Source organism: Ziziphus jujuba, chromosome 4 (assembly GCF_031755915.1).
Source record: "Ziziphus jujuba cultivar Dongzao chromosome 4, ASM3175591v1".
Lineage (NCBI taxonomy): Eukaryota > Viridiplantae > Streptophyta > Magnoliopsida > Rosales > Rhamnaceae > Ziziphus > Ziziphus jujuba.
In genome coordinates, this window is record NC_083382.1 from 15019114 (window position 1) to 15037216 (window position 18103).

General features: G+C 34.8%; 3 protein-coding genes across 3 annotated transcripts; 1 reads left to right on the forward strand and 2 right to left on the reverse strand.

Annotated features, from left to right (window-relative positions):
- The first annotated feature begins 2329 nt into the window (after positions 1-2329).
- LOC107417354 (protein STABILIZED1) lies at positions 2330-5874 on the forward strand. The gene has a single exon (XM_016025968.4). It carries the CDS (start codon positions 2482-2484, stop codon positions 5557-5559), a length of 3078 nt encoding a protein of 1025 aa, XP_015881454.2. The 5' UTR covers positions 2330-2481; the 3' UTR covers positions 5560-5874.
- Positions 5875-6567: 693 nt separating this feature from the next.
- Positions 6568-9199, reverse strand: LOC107417352 (protochlorophyllide reductase). The gene is made up of 5 exons (XM_016025966.4): positions 8979-9199; positions 8774-8860; positions 7698-8226; positions 7081-7439; positions 6568-6985 (listed from the first exon to the last, which is right to left on the reverse strand). The coding sequence occupies exons 1-5, from the start codon at positions 9030-9032 to the stop codon at positions 6830-6832; spliced, it is 1185 nt and encodes a 394-aa protein (XP_015881452.3). The 5' UTR covers positions 9033-9199; the 3' UTR covers positions 6568-6829.
- A 5689-nt stretch (positions 9200-14888) lies between these two features.
- Positions 14889-17700, reverse strand: LOC107417357 (ethylene-responsive transcription factor ERF053). The gene has a single exon (XM_016025973.4). It carries the CDS (start codon positions 17136-17138, stop codon positions 15741-15743), a length of 1398 nt encoding a protein of 465 aa, XP_015881459.2. The 5' UTR covers positions 17139-17700; the 3' UTR covers positions 14889-15740.
- Between the last annotated feature and the right edge of the window lie 403 nt (positions 17701-18103).

Here is an 18103-nt window from a genome sequence, read left to right on the forward strand (position 1 = left end):
GAATGTCAAAAATGACATAAAATATAAATTTTATAATAATAAACACTGAACTAAAGACAGAATGAAAGTTATAAATAAAATATTGCTTAGTCTAGCGTGTATGTAACATAATTTTGCTATCAATTAAAGTGTAATAGGAGCCTCTCCTGATGATGAGCTGGTATACCTGAAGCCTTCCTACAACAGAACCAGCAGTTTCATCACTTTCACCCTTGTCAATTTGAAAGTTATGCCTAATTAGTGCCAGATCCATTTGAATGTAAAGCTATCTTGATACCGCTAGCTAAACACAACTTTTGGAGATATATTTTATCCACAGCTCCACTATAAAATTATGCTTCTGAATCCAGATGATTAGAATGATAGTAGTTCTAAGTACCAAAAAGACTTTCTTAGTTATAGAAGATAATAAATATGGTTATACAGATTAGTAATCATATTAGCAATAATTATTCGAGTGCCACGACAAACTGTTAGTGGTGAAAATAATTTATTATATTTGAAAATATTTGATAAGAAACACTGTTAAAGTTTGTGTTGCAGCATGACTAATGTGTCTTTAAGACAGAAAAAAAGAAGATATAAAATGTTTTCTGCAATGAGCACAAATGTCAGAAGAGACCAGCTATAGTTCTCGATCAATTTACCTTTCTCATGGTCTTATTCAAAAACCAATTTCATATTAAATGATTGCAGGGGCAACCATTATCAACGAATTTAATGCAAGCCAAAACTAAAGGAGAGAAAAGTAAGAAAAAAGAAACGATTTTCTATATAGTACCACAGAATTTGATGAAACCATTTTGAGTATCACATGAAAAAATTTAAAGCATCAAAGAAGAAGAAAGAAGGAAAGACAAATTTAACATCAACCATTATTGAAATACGAAGTTATTTATAACCAATTGAACTCCAAAAATGAAACAACTTTAGAGTGAGAAGGGGAAGGAACCCCTGGCCCAACAAGCTAATGGCATAGCAATCACACCTAGAAGCTGAAAAGAATGGTATCCAATACTCAGCCCAGCACCAAGCAAAATGATAGCTAAGCGTTTCCATTTAACTAGTATTCTTAGGCTTTTTTCTACTTTGCAAAATAATGCAAAAATTTAATATCAAACTTACTTGGAAATCTTAAATGCCATACCAAAAACCTATCAAAAGACCTACCCAATTATATACTCAATGCCTCTAATATGAATTTGTTGCTAATGAAGAAACTTTGTTAACTCCTTTTCATGAATTAGATGCCTAAAATGAAGCCAAAGAAGTAGTCTGTACCATAAGGTTTCCCCTTCCGCAAGTTCATCATAAAAAAGTTCTGTTATTCCTTTTTTCTAGACACTTTTTGGAGGGATGAGTGTGACAGGCTTTGCATTGAGAGGCCAAAACTTCTGGTTATAAATTAATGGTTTTTTTTTTTTTTAATAGATTTTTTCTTGTTCTATTTATCGTAGAGTTATTAGCTTTTTGTATACACATGACTCATTCTCAGTTGCATGTTGGATGGTGATGCCTGAATGACTCGATTTTTCTTTCTGCATCGCCAAATAAACTTTATATACGCTCCTCAATAATATAAAATTGAACAGTTTTCTCGTTTTGGAAATTTTATGCATGTCTTGCCCAGTAGAAGTTCTACTGCAATCATCTTCTTCGCACAGCTACACAATTAGAAGTTTGTTCTATTTTCTTGGTCAAACAACCTCAAATCGCTTAGACTTATATTGTGGAAAATAAAAATTATTAAAAATATTTGCTACTCAAGGATTGAAAAAGATTTCTTTGACGTTTTCTTTGCATATAGATTATGATTAAAAAAAAAAAAAATCAAATTTCACATGATTTCATGGTTTTCAAGAAATATTGTTCTACGATCATTTTTACAATTCTCCAAATGAATTATATATAATTAATCAAATAAGAAAAATAAAGCAACAAAATGATGAAAATGGAATATAAGATTGTGAAAAAGTCATAAAATAGCGACTTTTTTTTTTTTCCAAAAATTGATTTTAAAATAAAGAATATATGTTTGGTTTTTTTTTTTTTTAAATGATAATAACTAGAAGATTAAATCTTTGGTAGATTGTTACTTTCTAATCTAACTGAAGGAGAAAAAAGAAAAATAAAAAATTCTAATTGCAAATGAAAATTTGTTTTTGTATTATTTTTTTAATTTGTTTGGTCAACAATTTTATGATAGATCTAGCCAAATTATTATTATTATTATTATTTGTTGGGCGAGTAGAACCTCCTACGGTCAAGCAAAATAAGGCCCAAAAAAGGCCCAATTAGTTTTCGAACAATTAACAAAAAGGCCAATCCAAATGCGTCACCGACTCTGAGACTGTATCATAACAAAGCTCCGGACACCAAATTCTTCGTCGGCTTTCTCTTTCGGAGCCATCTTCTTCTTCTTCTTCCGATCTCAAACGGCCCAATCAAATCTCCTTGTTCTTTCCATTTCCACAAGCTATCATGGTGTTTATCGCATCCCCAATCCACAAAACCCTAGCCCTCAACGTCAACCCGAAAACCACCACTCTCCAAGATCTCAAGCTCGCTATCCATGGAAGTTCCGGCATTCCCATTTCTCTCCAGCACCTCTTCTTGTCTCAGAGCTTCCAATTCCACACCCAAGAAGACTCTTCCCTCCTATCTGAACTTGGGGTCGGAACCAATTCAACCCTAACCCTCCATTTCCCCTTCTATGGTGGCACCCAAACTCCTGCCGTTCCAAAGCCCCGCCTTGATTTCTTGAATTCGAAGCCTCCCCCAAACTATGTCGCCGGGCTGGGTCGTGGTGCTACTGGGTTCACTACTCGATCCGATATCGGTCCTGCACGAGCCGCACCGGACCTACCTGATAGGTCAGCGACCACGATTGGCGGCGCTGCTGCTGGGCCTGCTGCGGTTGGTCGCGGACGTGGGAAGCCCGGAGAGGAAGAGGAAGAGGACGAAGGGGATGACAAAGGGTATGATGAGAATCAGAAGTTTGATGAGTTTGAAGGTAACGATGTGGGATTGTTCGCTTCTGCTGAGTATGATGAGGATGATAAAGAGGCTGATGCTGTTTGGGAGGAGATTGATAAGAGAATGGATTCGAGGAGAAAGGACAGGAGGGAAGCTAGGTTGAAGCAGGAGATTGAGAAGTACCGTGCTTCTAACCCCAAGATTACTGAGCAATTTGCGGATTTGAAGAGGAAGTTGTATACTTTGTCTGCTCAAGAATGGGATAGTATACCTGAAATTGGAGATTATTCATTGAGGAACAAGAAGAAGAGGTTCGAGAGCTTTGTTCCAGTGCCCGATACACTTCTTGAGAAGGCAAGGCAGGAACAGGAACATGTTACTGCATTGGACCCGAAGAGCAGAGCTGCTAGTGGTACAGAAACGCCCTGGTCACAGACTCCGGTCACCGATTTGACTGCGGTGGGCGAGGGGAGAGGTACTGTGTTGTCATTGAAGTTGGATAGGCTTTCGGATTCTGTTTCCGGATTAACTGTTGTGGACCCGAAAGGGTATCTTACTGATCTTAAGAGTATGAAGATTACCAGTGATGCTGAGATTTCTGATATAAAGAAGGCTAGGTTGTTGCTTAAGAGTGTTACTCAGACGAATCCAAAGCACCCACCTGGCTGGATTGCGGCTGCGAGATTGGAGGAAGTAGCTGGGAAGATTCAAGCAGCGAGGCAGTTGATTGAGAAAGGCTGTGAGGAGTGTCCCAAGAATGAGGATGTGTGGTTGGAGGCTTGTAGGCTTTCTAGCCCAGATGAAGCCAAAGCTGTGATAGCTAAGGGAGTGAAGTCGATACCGAATTCGGTGAAGTTGTGGATGCAGGCTGCAAAACTGGAGCATGATGATGCAAGTAAGAGCAAGGTTTTGAGGAGAGGGTTGGAACATATTCCTGATTCTGTCAGGCTGTGGAAGGCGGTTGTGGAGCTGTCTAATGAGGAGAATGCGAGAGTGTTGCTTCATAGGGCTGTGGAATGTTGCCCTTTGCATGTTGAATTGTGGCTGGCACTTGTTAGGTTGGAAACATATGAAACTGCTAAAATGGTTCTTAACAAGGCAAGACAGAAGCTAACAAAGGAGCCTGCCATATGGATCACTGCTGCGAAGTTGGAAGAAGCTAATGGGAATACTGCCATGGTTGGCAAAATTATTGAAAGGGGCATAAGGGCTTTGCAAAGAGAAGGGCTGGTGATTGATAGAGAAGCCTGGATGAAGGATGCTGAGGCTGCCGAACGTGCCGGTTCTATTGCAACTTGCCAAGCGATTATTCATAATACAATTGGGATTGGAGTGGAGGATGAAGATAGGAAGAGAACATGGGTTGCTGATGCAGAGGAGTGCAAGAAAAGGGGTTCCATTGAGACAGCCAGAGCTATTTATGCTCATGCACTCACTGTGTTCCTAACTAAGAAGAGCATATGGCTCAAAGCAGCACAACTTGAAAAGAGCCATGGGACGAGGGAGTCTCTTGATGCTTTACTTCGTAAAGCTGTTACTTACCGGCCACAGGCTGAAGTTTTGTGGCTTATGGGTGCCAAGGAGAAGTGGCTTGCTGGGGATGTGCCTGCTGCTCGTGCCATCCTCCAAGAAGCTTATGCTGCGATTCCAAATTCTGAGGAGATTTGGCTTGCTGCATTTAAGCTTGAGTTTGAGAACAATGAACCTGAGAGAGCGAGAATGCTTCTTTCTAAAGCGCGAGAAAGGGGTGGTACAGAAAGAGTTTGGATGAAATCAGCGATCGTTGAGAGAGAATTGGGGAACATTGATGAGGAGAGAAGACTGCTTAATGAAGGACTGAAACGCTTCCCTTCATTCTTTAAATTGTGGCTGATGCTTGGACAGCTTGACGAGCGGCTTGGTCACTTAGAAAAAGCTAAGGAGGCTTATGATTCGGGTCTGAAGCACTGCCCCAATTGTATACCCCTCTGGCTTTCTCTTGCAAATCTTGAGGAGAAGGTGAATTCGCTGAGTAAAGCTCGTGCGGTTCTCACTATGGCCCGAAAGAAGAATCCTCAGAATCCTGAACTGTGGCTTGCTGCAGTTCGAGCTGAATTGAGGCATGGCAATAAGAGAGAATCTGATATCTTGATGGCGAAGGCCTTACAGGAGTGTCCCGATAGTGGTATATTGTGGGCAGCATGCATTGAGCTGGCACCACGTCCCCAACGTAAAACCAAGAGTATGGATGCCCTCAAGAAATGTGATCATGATCCACATGTCATTGCTGCTGTGGCCAAGTTGTTCTGGCAAGATAGGAAGGTGGATAAAGCTAGGACTTGGTTCAACAGAGCTGTGACGCTTGCTCCAGATATTGGTGATTTCTGGGCTTTATTTTACAAATTTGAACTTCAGCATGGAAGTGAAGAGATGCAAAAAGAGGTTCTGAGAAGATGTGTTGCTGCAGAACCAAAGCACGGTGAGAAATGGCAAGCAATATCGAAGGCTGTGGAAAATTCCCACCAGCCTGTTGAAGCCATCTTGAAGAAAGTTGTGGTGGTCCTCGGGAAGGAAGAAAGTGCAGCAGAAAATAGTAAACAATAATAATTAGTTCAATCAGAAAGTTGTAGAATTCTTGCCTCTTTATTTGGTAAAATTATAGTACTGAGGACTTCTTTTTGTTTATAACTTAATCTTGGGCAGCTAGTTAAATTTTAAGTTGTAGTAGACTGTTGTATTGATCAGTTAGTCGCAAATACCACGAGGTTGGACTCGGGTTTTTGGTTCTACATTTTTACGCAACCTCTTCCCAATCTCCTTGGAGCTGTAATTTTCCGTCATCGTAAAGATATATACCTCATTGGTTATTATGGAAAATGTTTCTGAATGGAATAATATTTTTTGTGGATTTCTTTTTCATCACACAGAATATTTGTGCATATTGTACGGGGGCTCTCTCTGGTTTCCAGCAAAAACTGCAATTGTGTTTTTAACCAAACCGGCACAACCCATTCAATTTCACGGTTATGTAGAGCAAACTTTTTATTTTTTTTTTAATTTGGGTGAAAACATTTCTTTATGTTCGGACATGCGAGGGGGTGTTTGAGTTTATCAAAAGAGACCAAGTGGATTGATTACTTTATTGGGATTGTGGCCTTGGCAAACTGGATCCTGGTTAGTCTCATTTCTTCCTAAGCTCGTGGGTAGTATAGGAAGGGGAGAAATGGACCACTGGTAAGGTAAAGTTGGTGTTGGAATCTTTTCGAGCGTTGTAGGTAATTGGTGATTGTTATTGTCGCTTTCCTCCTTGAGTCCTGTATTTTTCCTTTTCTTTTTTATGAACTTTATTTACTATGGCGTTATTATTAGGTGGAGGAGAGGCACATGGCTTCTCAATACTTCAAACCATGGAGCTGCACTTTTTTTTTTTTTTTTTTTTCGGTGGTGAATCCATGGGGCTATTAGAATAGTTATGGATCATAGGGGTAGCATGGTATAACACCAAAATGGTAGAGGGTAATTCTATGTTAGCTTCCCTCCTCATATAAGGCTTGCTTTCTTCCAACTAGTGTCCAAATGCATCCTTTTCGTCAATTGATGGGTGAATGCATATCGACCTAAATATTGCGATATATAAGCAAATCAACGGAAATGTAATTTTGTATGTAAAGCCATTTGAGCTGGGAGGGTTTTTGCATCCTTGTGACTTGCTCTCTACTGTTAGCTTATGTCTAAACCAATGGGGTATATCCTTATCAGTCTTATGCAACCCAATAAAATTTCTACTTTTCTTGTTCAATTAGATGATTTGTAGTATATTTTCCCTAGACAGAGGCACACTGTGGAAGGAAGTTTTATCATTTCTGGGGCTCATTTAAGCCAATCCAACTAGCTTCTCACTGATGTCCCATAATTTCTGTGCTTTCTGTGGGTCACTGGCTTCTTTTGATAGCTGGTTTTCAAACGAGGCTGAGTTCTTGTTCCAGCTCCAATACACTCCTGATTTTGTCAGGCTTGGATCACTTACAACCTGAAGAATAGTAGCTTTACTTAGTTCTTATATAACATAGAACTTCAATTTCAGACACAAAACATTTACTGCTGAGTACTGAGGTTTCAACTGACCTGTGCTAGTCTTTCCCCAGCTTCCTCTTCAGAAACATAGCCTCTGGTAATATACTTTTGGAATGGAGGGAATAGAAGCCTGAACAAGGGTATGTGCTCCCTAAACAAGCCTGTTGTAGCAATGCAACCGGGGTAGAGAGAAGCAAAGGAAATTCCCGTTTCCTCATGAAAACGCCTATGGAACTCTTGCATGGTGAGCATGTTGCATACTTTGCTGTCTTTATAGGCCTTGGCACCATCAAATTCTCCCCCATCTATCATTGCAGAGCTGTTTATCCCATTCAACCCTCCCGTGAGGCCTCTCAAGTCCCCAAGATTAGCCTTTGGGGGCACATTCCCAGCCAAGGTGTTTGTGTTTCCTGTAATCTCGGTGTAGTAAAAACCATAATTAGGAATCTATTTTGTTTTTGTGACAAAGTATGTAGATTCCCCCTGCAATGTTCTTTGCAATTATTTCTATGATATTACTGAGAGTCGTCCATTGATTCATGCAGTTTTTCTAACCTCATTACATGCTAATGAACGCGTTTCAGTTGTCATCATCATAACAGCTTTTTTTGTTTCCTAATTGACATTGAAATTTAGGAATTTGTTACTTTGATTTTATTAGCAAGTACCTGTTATGGAGCCAACAATGATGAGACGCTTGGCCGGATAATCCGATTGCTTGATGTCATCAAGGAGCAGTCGTGAGAGGAGGAAGTGGCCAAGATGGTTTGTTCCTACACTAAGTTCAAACCCTTCGGCAGTGAAAGATGGTTCCTTAGCAGTGGGTAAATAGACAGCAGCATTGCAAACCAACACATCTAGTTGCCTTCCTGATTGACGGAAGTTATTCACAAATTGCCGCACACTTTCAAGGGAGGCAAGATCAAGATGCATAATAGTGTAATTCTCCTTGGGAATGCCAGCTGATTTAGCTGCCCTTTCAGCCTTGAGGAAATTTCTACATGCCATAATTACATGCCATTGTCCTTTTTCAGCAAGAGCTTTCGCTGTGGCAAGGCCCAAACCAGAGGATGCACCAGTTATTATTACATTGCCTTTTCTTAAAGTCTTCTTTCCTTCTGGTGCAGCCTTTGTTGGACTTCTTGTTGTTGTCTGGGCTCTAAAGGTTCCAAGGGGTAGGTCCCTTATCCTCACACCCTGCAAGTAAAAAGTACTTTTCAACTTGAAATAGGTATTTATGGATGCTGCATAAAAGTGAGAGTTGGTTTAGTATTCCATAGCATTTTTTTGTTTTTTCCTCAAGAATCCGATACTGGTATAATTTGCTATTCTAGTATCTCATTTGGGATTTAGTAGATAAAACATGTCGCATACCCATTTTATTACCCAAAAATGTTGAATACCCATTTGTGCCTATCTTACATCAAAGTTCTCTCTCTACTATAAATTATAGAAGTTTTCATAGTTTTTCCTCTGTAACTCATGTTTATTTCTTTTCAACAGATGGTAATGCTTTTCAAGTCTTTACACAGCAATTTAAGTGACACTAACACTGGATTTAATAATAGTAACAATGTTCAAAATTTCTCGTTCAAATACAAGTTTATGGGCTAGCTTTACACTCATATGACAAGCTTTACTGTCCCATTTAGCATCAACTACTTCAACACTTGAAAAAAGAAAAAAGCATCAAACTTTTCTTGGAAAAAGGAAAGTCATCAAGTCAAACCCAGTTTATATTTACCAGAGAAGACTTGCATTCAGCTTTGAGGTGATCTGGGACTGGAATTCCTAAGAAATCCAATTCCTTAAAAGAAGCACTGGACTTCCCCTGTAAAAGTAGCAGTACCTCATAGGAGTCAGCGAAGAAAGACCCAAAACAAAAAAAAAAAAAAAAAGGCTTTTAGAAGTAAAAACAGTTAAGACAGAAGAAGCCAAGTGTTGTCTACTTCTTTGTGGAGGGGGAGGGCAAGACGAAGCAAAGAGGCTGTTTGCAGAGCCATTAGAGAGCAGCCCAGAAGCTCTTGTTGATGATGTTATGGGTTTATGCCAAACTGAAGCAGCAGCATTATTTGTGGAAATTATTGAAGAAAGGACGCCTTGAATGGGAATTTGAAATAATCTTTCGTGTGTGTGTTTAAAGAAGACAGATAAGATTGTGATTGGATTGCCGACAAATTTACCACGTCGATTTTTATGGTCTAATCAGGATTTTCGTTTCAGATTTCTCTTTGATATTATTATTCATGACATGGCCTTTCCATCCATGTTTTTGAGTTTTTACTTTGTTGGGATGGTTTTTGGGCTATCTAGACCCTTCTACCAATAACCATGGGCTAAGCCTTCGAATTTGGGTGGGTAACCATTTGGATTTGGGTCGTTGGATCAGGTTTTATTATTACTTAAAAAAAAAAAAATTTATATAACAATATTACCCTCCACTTGATTCTTTATGTTCGAATTATCAGTAACAATATTAAAATATTTTTTAAATAATAAATAATAAATTGTTATTAGTTAATATGTTCATATATGAAAAATGAATATTTAAATAAATAATAAAATAAATTAATAAAATATGTTATATAATTTATTACATCAATTGATAAATAAATTTAATAAAAAATCTAACATTATTATATATATATATATATAAACATAATAATGATACAAAATCATTTACCTTTCAATATTTAAAATGTTGTATTAAAAAGAAAATCAAAGATGTTCTATATTTTAGATTACTGTTGGAAAATGGTCTTATACCTAATACATATAAATCATAAATGAACAAATGAAATTTAGCCACCTTCTTCATCACTTGAATCAGAGATATTGTTATATTTGCATAATTTAAAAAAAGAGTATGTAAAATGTCAAGGTCGATACAATTGGATTTACCATTCTCCAATAAAAAATAATAATAATAATAATAATAATAATAATAATAAAGTAATTCCAGCATTCACACTTTTAAGAAAATATAAAAAGAAAAAAGAAAATATTTGAAAAAATGATATGGAATATGTTGAAGAATTTGATTCCTGAGATAGAGGCATATTGCTTCTTTTTTTTCCTTTTATTTATATTTTGATCTTGCACAAAAGAAAAATTCCGACTCAAATTCTTGCCGAGGGAATGGTGGTTTTGCCGTTATGTCAAAATTTTGATTGGCCACCTAAATTATGACAAGCCAAAGTCCCATCCATTTGTGGATTTGTACCCAAAAAAACAAAAATGTTCCATTTGCGTGGCAGGGACTTCAATTGTGACCAATCTTCGTAATGAATAAGCTTATCACAAATGCCATGCAACATATGCGGCTTTAGAGTAAAATAAACAGTTTGATTTTCATTAACCCCACAAGTTTCTTAGGCCATATTATTTAAATCTGATTGTCAATGTTTGACAAATCAATTCTTGACCTGAATATTATCTGCCCTCTTTTTTCTTTTTTCTTTTTTTAATTATCTTTTAGCATGTAATATACAACTCTTATGTCAAAATTTTATGAGAAAAGATAAATATCCAAAAAGAAAAAAAGAAAATGCAATTTTTTTAAATCTCCAAAATCAAATAATGGAGTAAATACTAATCTTCCAAATAATGGAGTAAATACTAATCTAGTCTTTCATATAAATATATATATATATATATATATATATATATTTATTTATTTATTTATTTTTTTTTCTAATTTTTGATTTTTTTCCTATTTAATCATTATTTCTGTTTTCCCTTATTTATCAGTTTTACCAAACAAAAGTCGTAGTCTACAATGCAAACAAATTCATTCATATATTTTAGTATTTTACCCATTTTCCTTACCAAATCCAAAGTTGTTTAGTGTCCATCGCTTTCAACTTTCAAAAAATTCCTGGCACAACCAGGTATATAACTCATATTAATTTACTATTTGGTTGTTGTATCTTAGATTTAAAGAAAAAAAAAAAACAACAAATAAATAAAATAAATAAAAAATCTCCATCATAGCAGCCACAACCTGACCTCAAATTTTAGGTTTGGTTGAAGGAGAGGATTAGTTAATTTATCTATGCCCACCACAACAAATTTTATAGATTATTTTTAAAATTTTATATTATATGTGCTTCTTTAAGTACAGTATATTAATTAATTATCCAATAAACTATTATGGTTTCTAATTGTATTGTGTTTCTTATCACTAACTGATCATCGTTATCGTGCCGTCACGAATAAGAAATGTTGATGATCTCATGGGCCGGTGACTGGTCCCACATTTCACATCATGTGGTCAATCAACTATCTTTGTATAAATATTTATTATAGCATTTAATGTGAAAAAGTTGTGCAAATATAATATGCATATGTATGTATACACGTAAACTCAACGCTTTGGACACGCCAAAAAAAAAAAAATAAATGGATAAAGTTTTTGGTAAATCTTTTTCAAATTTTAAAATAATTATATTTTATAATTTTTAATTATAAAAATTAATTAAAAGTTAAATTTTTAACTGTAAAAATTAATTAAAAAAATACAAAATATAAATTTTGAATATCATTGATTTTCATAAGCATGGTGATCGTAACTAAATAAAATTAAAAAGGTTTAAATATAATTTTTTTTATGGTTTTATTATTACATCTATCATAATAAACTATTGAATAACTTCAACGTAAATGAAATGATTGAAATTTAAAAATAAAAATAATAATCTAATATAGATTTAATTAAATAATAAAATTTTATTTAAGGAGTGAACTTTATAAAGATGAATTATAAATAAAATTTTAAAAATCAACTTTTAAAATATTTCAACAATTCAAAATTTAATAATAAAATCATTAAATGAACCTAATATGAGCTTGGTTGTATGTATATATATATATATTATATATCATATATTATATATTATATATACAAGGATTTGATAATAAAATTATCAGATCAATTTGGTAGGAACTTGGTTGCATGTATATATATATATATATGTATTTATATATATGCTCTGAGTTTATTATAGTCAATTACCTATTAAGAGATTCTAATAGGTTTTTTATAATTACTTTTATTATTAATTTTTAAATTATTTTTAAGATTAATATTTAAAGATGTTTTGATAGATTATATTAAATACTAAAATTTAAAGATATTTTTATAGATTATATGAATTTGATAATATAATGAAACTACAAAAGGTGAAGTGAAACTTGTTTTATTCAAAAACTAATAAATATGATTTAGATGGAGAACTATTTAGACATGGGAGAATTTTTATTTTTCAGTATTATTATTTTTTAATATTAAAAAAAAAATTCAAATTCGCAACCATTATCTAAGACCATTATCTTTGCAATAAAGTATATGCTTCATGTATAAATGGCCTCTTTATTCCAAAATATTTTACTAGAAAACAAGTTAAAGTTAATGTATTTTTTGGAGGGATTTTGAGTAAAAAAAAGACTGAAAAAATTAATCTCAATCCCTATCCTAAATTCGAAGCCGTCCATAAAAGAAAGCATTCTAAATGCGAAGATTCTAGAGGACTTTTTTAAATATTTTTGTCCTGAGAATTATTATATATGTTATGTTAATAGACCAGACCAAACACGATAAGTTTTGAATCTTTTGATTTTATTTTTTCATTGCAATTGATTTAAGAATCAAAGGGGATAAACAAGGATATCTTTGTGGGAGATGCTTTTTGCTTGAACTTAATGACAAAATAATAATAATAATAATAATAACAATAATAACAATGATAATAATAAAAATGGAAGCTACCAAATATTGTCGGAAACTATAATTTGATTTTAGTTCATGTAATTTTATAATAATTAAATATTATAGTATCATATACAGGACAGTTTAATTGCAAAATCGTTGCGTTTTCTGGTAAAAGTATAGTGTTAAGTTAATCCACCACGTTCAATATTAAAAAAATATGTATATAGATTATAATATAGTAGGATGATAAAGGAAACTGATGAAGCTAACCAAATATTGTTGGAAACTATAAGTTTTAAAATTTATATTTTATCACATGAAATTTTATAATAAGTTATATGCCATAACATTAAATGTTATAATATAGTAGGGTGTTATAAAAAATGATATCAATAAAACGTCTTATTGTGGGTGGTAGAAAGAAATTATAAAACTATTCAATGTGGTTTTTATTTTATATGATCAAATAAGATAATAGGCTAGTTATGAATTATTTATTAAGACCAAAGACGCAATTCTACATATAATAAGGCTATGAATGCTTTAATTATTGGTTTAAAAAAATGCTTTATTCATTTTATATATATATTTTTTACATACTATATTATAAATCACTTTGTTTTTACATAACTATTTTAGAATATCTATAACATTGATGAATTGATATATCTATATTAAGTCATTCATGATTGTGCTCATCAACATAACCGACTTTGGACATTGGGTTGCATTTTGGAACTAACCATCAAACATCAGCAAAAGGAATGAGGTGTAGGACAGCCTATATTTGCATGCTTTCTCCACATCATATACCAAATATTATTTTAAAATTTTTGCTAATAATTATTATAATAGTTTATATTATATTGTTTGTGTATTATTTTTAAAATTTTATAGTCTGTAACATCATATAAATATTATAACATAAGTAAGTTTCGCATCAGGTGGATTTTTGATCCGATTTTTTTAATTAATCTTTGATTTAAAACTTCAAATATTGAAATTAAAAATATATATTAGTAATCTAACATGAATGTAGTGAAAATTTTAAAACAGTCAAAGCAAAACAAATAAACAAGAGCATGACCAATCATAAGCACATGCACACCATCACTCACATAGTATGTGGTACACTGTATGGATCCTACACCCTATGTGAGTGAGGGTCTTTGTGCACCCAGTGCACTCGCGACTTTCTCATACAGTGGCAACTCTCTTATAATAATTGTTTTGTAATTTTTTTTTTTTAATATTTGAATCTAAGATTATTGTATAATAAAACAATAACTTCTCTCTTATAATAAATATTTTGTATTTTTTTTTCAACATTTAAATTTAAAATCATTATTAAAAAAACAATAACTTTTTTATTATTGACATTTTCATAAAATCATCATTATATAGACATTATTTTGTATTTAAAAGTGGTAATTTTAATGTCACATGAATTTCTCTTCATCAAAATTTTATATCATTCATAGGATATACTTGAAAATCAATAGCTAGCCATAAGTCCTAACTTCAATCCTCATGTTGTATTGGCAGTATTGGCTTGTTTCTACAATATAAACTTAGCCTCTATTATTGAAGAAGCAAACCAATTTGACAGAGAGACTAGAATTATGCAAAAAGGGGTTTCTAATTCTGCACTAATAGTAACTAGTAAATATCTTTTTGCCCCTAAAGGTTGCTTAAAATAACAGATTTTTCCATAATTCAAATGTATAAACCCTTTTCCTCTTTTGGCACTTGAATGGCAAATCTACCTGCTATCATCATCATGAACTTTCAAAGTACCAAAAATTACCAAGACAAGCATGATAACATCAAGTTGAATAAGTAAACTTGTTGAAGAAAAAATATAAAGAGCCGAAATTAAAAAATTTCACCATTTAAGTTTTTATATATATATTTTTTAATAAAAATGATATTTAAAACCACTAAGAAAATCTATATATTATATAATCATTTAATTGTTACTATTAAAAAATTCATTTTTAAAGCTTTAATATAAAAAAAATAGTATAATTAAATATCTTCAATTAATATTAAACCGGTGATCCTCAAAATTTCTAGCGTTTTGTTGAATATAAAAGAAACAAAATGCCACTAGTAAATCTTTTGTAACTACAGGAAGAAAACAGAGACATAATAATAAAAATATATAGCAATTTCAAAAGATTTACAAAAACTAGTAATTGCTACATCCCCTCGAGCAAGAAAACGAAGCTCGATCCTGATGATCATCAATGGAGAAGGAGATCATAAAACCGTCTTCCTTCTCCCATGATCTCACACTAAACCAACTTCATTGCTACAATCTTGTTATTGTTATGTTCAACAGCAAAATAAAAAGCAGCTAAAACATGCATGCATACATATGTATATATAGATACATAATGAACACTGCCATCACAGCAATACTAGGAACAGAAGGCATGGAAATGTGTGAATTAGACAGCCATTGCTGAAAAGTTCCGAAAAAAGATGGACCTTTTGCATAGCAGATGGCTTAGAGGAGCTAGAGAATAGAAGGAAGGAGTTCAGGATTTTTGAAGTGTCTAAAAGTCAAAAGCAAAGTGAATTTAAAGCTTCAAAAATCCAAAATGACCCAAAAAAAGAAATAATAAAATAAAAAATAAAAAGGGAAGGTTGACAATGCTCCAAAGGAAATCACAGGTTGTATTTGAAAAATCTGCAACCAGTGAGAGAGAGAGAGAGAGAGAGAGAGAGAGAGAGAGAGAGAGGAAGTGAAACTAAGAGCTAGATTCTACTAAAGAAGGGAAAGATGTCAAGGTAAAAACCAAAAAGGACATGAAAGAAGCTTGAAAATTCAAAGTGGGTTGGTCTGTTCTGAAAACTATGCAATCAGTGAAAAAATCTAGAGGGAGTGCCTAAAAAACTGTGTAAAAACTAGAAGAGAAAAGGAGTGCCTAATAATTCTTCTTACCAACTTTCAAAGATCAAATAACCATATGACATATGATCTTTTTTTTCCCCTTCAATCTTGATTTTCCTTCCAAAAGTAGGATTTTGTGGGACAGAAAGTGGAAGTGGAACAAGAAGATGAATCCAAGTTCTCTTGCTGCCTCTGACGATTAGAAGAGTCATTCGAATCCTGCTGCAGATTTGAACTGGTGTTGTGAAATGGTAGTTGTGATTGCAATAGGAAATTGTTGGTTGTGTCCAAATCATCCCAAACAGGACTTCCGGGACCCCAGCCAGCCGGAATTGCATTCAACCAAGCCTCTGCCATTTCCCCCCAAACAAGTTCCTGAGAAACACCTTCACCTCCATCACCACCTCCACCTTCACCAGCTGTACTCGCCTGAACTTCGTCGCTCGCCGCAGCCTCACTCGACCCAACTCCCGAATCTTCGTCGGGATTCTCCTCTTTAGCAGCCGGTAATGGCGGCGGCGGTGGCATTTTCTCGACGTCCGAGGGAAAATTTGGATTCTCCGGAGCTTGTTGCTTTTGGTATCCAATTGGAACAGGTGGTGAAGAAGCAGAAGCAGAGCTAGGAGCTTCGGAAACTGCTTTGTCTTTGTTGAGGAAAAGCTCAGGGAAATTGAGCCTAGCATTCTCACCTCTCAACTTGAAAGCTTCACGATCATAAGCCAAGGCAGCGTCTTCGGCGGTGTCGAAAGTACCGAGCCAAAGCCGTGTCCGGTCACGAGGGAGACGGATTTCCGCAACCCATTTCCCCCAATGCCGCTGCCTGACTCCCCTGTAAAGCTTCGTTGTGTTTATAGGCTGCGTCGGTGGCCTAAACAGGGGACGACCATCGGGTCCCAACCTGTTCATCATCATCATCCTACCTCTTGGACTTAAATTCAATGCATCGCTCCAATACTGAAGAAGCTGTTGCTGATTATACAGCAAAGGCGAAGCCGAATCTGCTGGAAAAATTGCCGGTAAATTCATGCCCTGTTGCTGCTGAGAAGCAAAAGAGATCATTTGCTGCTGCTGCTGATGAGTTTGTGGATGCTGAAGCAGAGGAGGTCGGAAGATTGGGAAAGTTGTCGATGAGAGTTGATTTGGATATTGAATAGATTGTTGTTGGGACCCATCAAATGCAAAAGGAAACACAATTCTTGAAGATGATGATGAAGAGGAAGGAGAAGGAACAGAGAACGGAGATGGTGGTTGTCGAGTTAAAGAGGATGAAGAAGAAGAAGAAGTAGGTGGTGATTGAAATGGGTCTTGACGTTCGGGGCTTCTGATCTTCTTGAGAGGTCTCTGTGACATGGAAGCTTCATCAAAAACTGGTTTCCATTGTCGTCTCTCTGAGCTGAAATTGAGATCATTTCTGCCTCCTCTGTCAATTTCCCAACTTGTCATCTTCTGGGTTTCTTCAACACCCTTTCTGGATTTACCACTGTTCTTTGCTGCTGCCATTGGAAAGCGCTATGGATTTAACTACTCAGCTTTCTCTCTTAAATTTATAGAAATTTTTAAAAAAAGAAAAAAGAAAAAGAGAGATATTGTTGAGAATTTGAGAAGGGTCCCCTAAATCAGAAACAAAGATATACGAATCTAAAATGATTCGTTGAACCCAAAGCAAGAAAAACAAATTAAGAAAGCTTTGAAATTTTTTACACCCAGATCTAAATTTGGTCAGAGAATATTAAAATAGCAATAAAGAAACCGAATATTAGAATCTGGGACATTCAATTTGAATAGCTAATCCGATTGAACTAAAAACAGAATCGGATACCCAAATTGATAATTCTTGAGCAACCCATCTCAAATTCTCCAACAACAAAATGAAAAAAAAAAAAAAAAAACTGAATAGATAAAGAGAGAGCTGAGCAGACGAAGATCAAGAACAAATATCCAAAAGGGTGTTGATTATTCAGCGTGAATTGGGGAAATCGCAGTTGCAGAAACAGGGGAGGCAAAAAAAAAAAAAAAAAAGCTCTGTTCTGTGGGAAGCAGAGGAGGTTCGTGGAGAGTTTATAAGAGAGCTGAAAAAGATTTTTGAATCAGACTTTTTGTGTGTGTGTGTGTGTGAGAGAGAGAGAGAGAGAGAGAGAGAGAGAGAGAAGAGAGAGAGAATATGTAGAAGTCTCGTGGTTGGTTGGCATAGTTTGGGACCCACACGGCATCTGTCTTTCATGTTTTAGTTCCCTTGCTCATCCTCCAGTTTCCCTTTATCTCTGTTTTTATGTGTCTCTTGACTTTTTTTGAGTTTATGTTGGTGTGGCCAAATAACAGACTATGTCATCCTGGCTTTAGGGCACGGGCAAATGCAAAATAGATACGTAATTTACTTCATTTTGTTAGTACGATGACGTGGAAGCATGGTATTGGTTGTTGGAGGGTGAAGGAAGAATGTGGTATTTTTTTTATTATTTATTTAT

What these genes read in the sequence shown, in the direction of transcription:
- LOC107417354 (XM_016025968.4), top strand. Translation starts at nt 2,482, where the DNA reads ATGGTGTTTATCGCATCCCCAATCCACAAAACCCTAGCCCTCAACGTC.
- LOC107417352 (XM_016025966.4), bottom strand. Translation starts at nt 9,032, where the DNA reads ATGGCTCTGCAAACAGCCTCTTTGCTTCGTCTTGCCCTCCCCCTCCAC. An exon ending in CCCTCCCCCTCCACAAAGAA is followed by an intron (nt 8,861 to 8,978) that starts GTAGACAACACT and finishes CTACTTTTACAG; the next exon opens with GGGAAGTCCAGTGCTTCTTT. An exon ending in CATTGTTGGCTCCATAACAG is followed by an intron (nt 7,440 to 7,697) that starts GTACTTGCTAAT and finishes CCGAGATTACAG; the next exon opens with GAAACACAAACACCTTGGCT.
- LOC107417357 (XM_016025973.4), bottom strand. Translation starts at nt 17,138, where the DNA reads ATGGCAGCAGCAAAGAACAGTGGTAAATCCAGAAAGGGTGTTGAAGAA.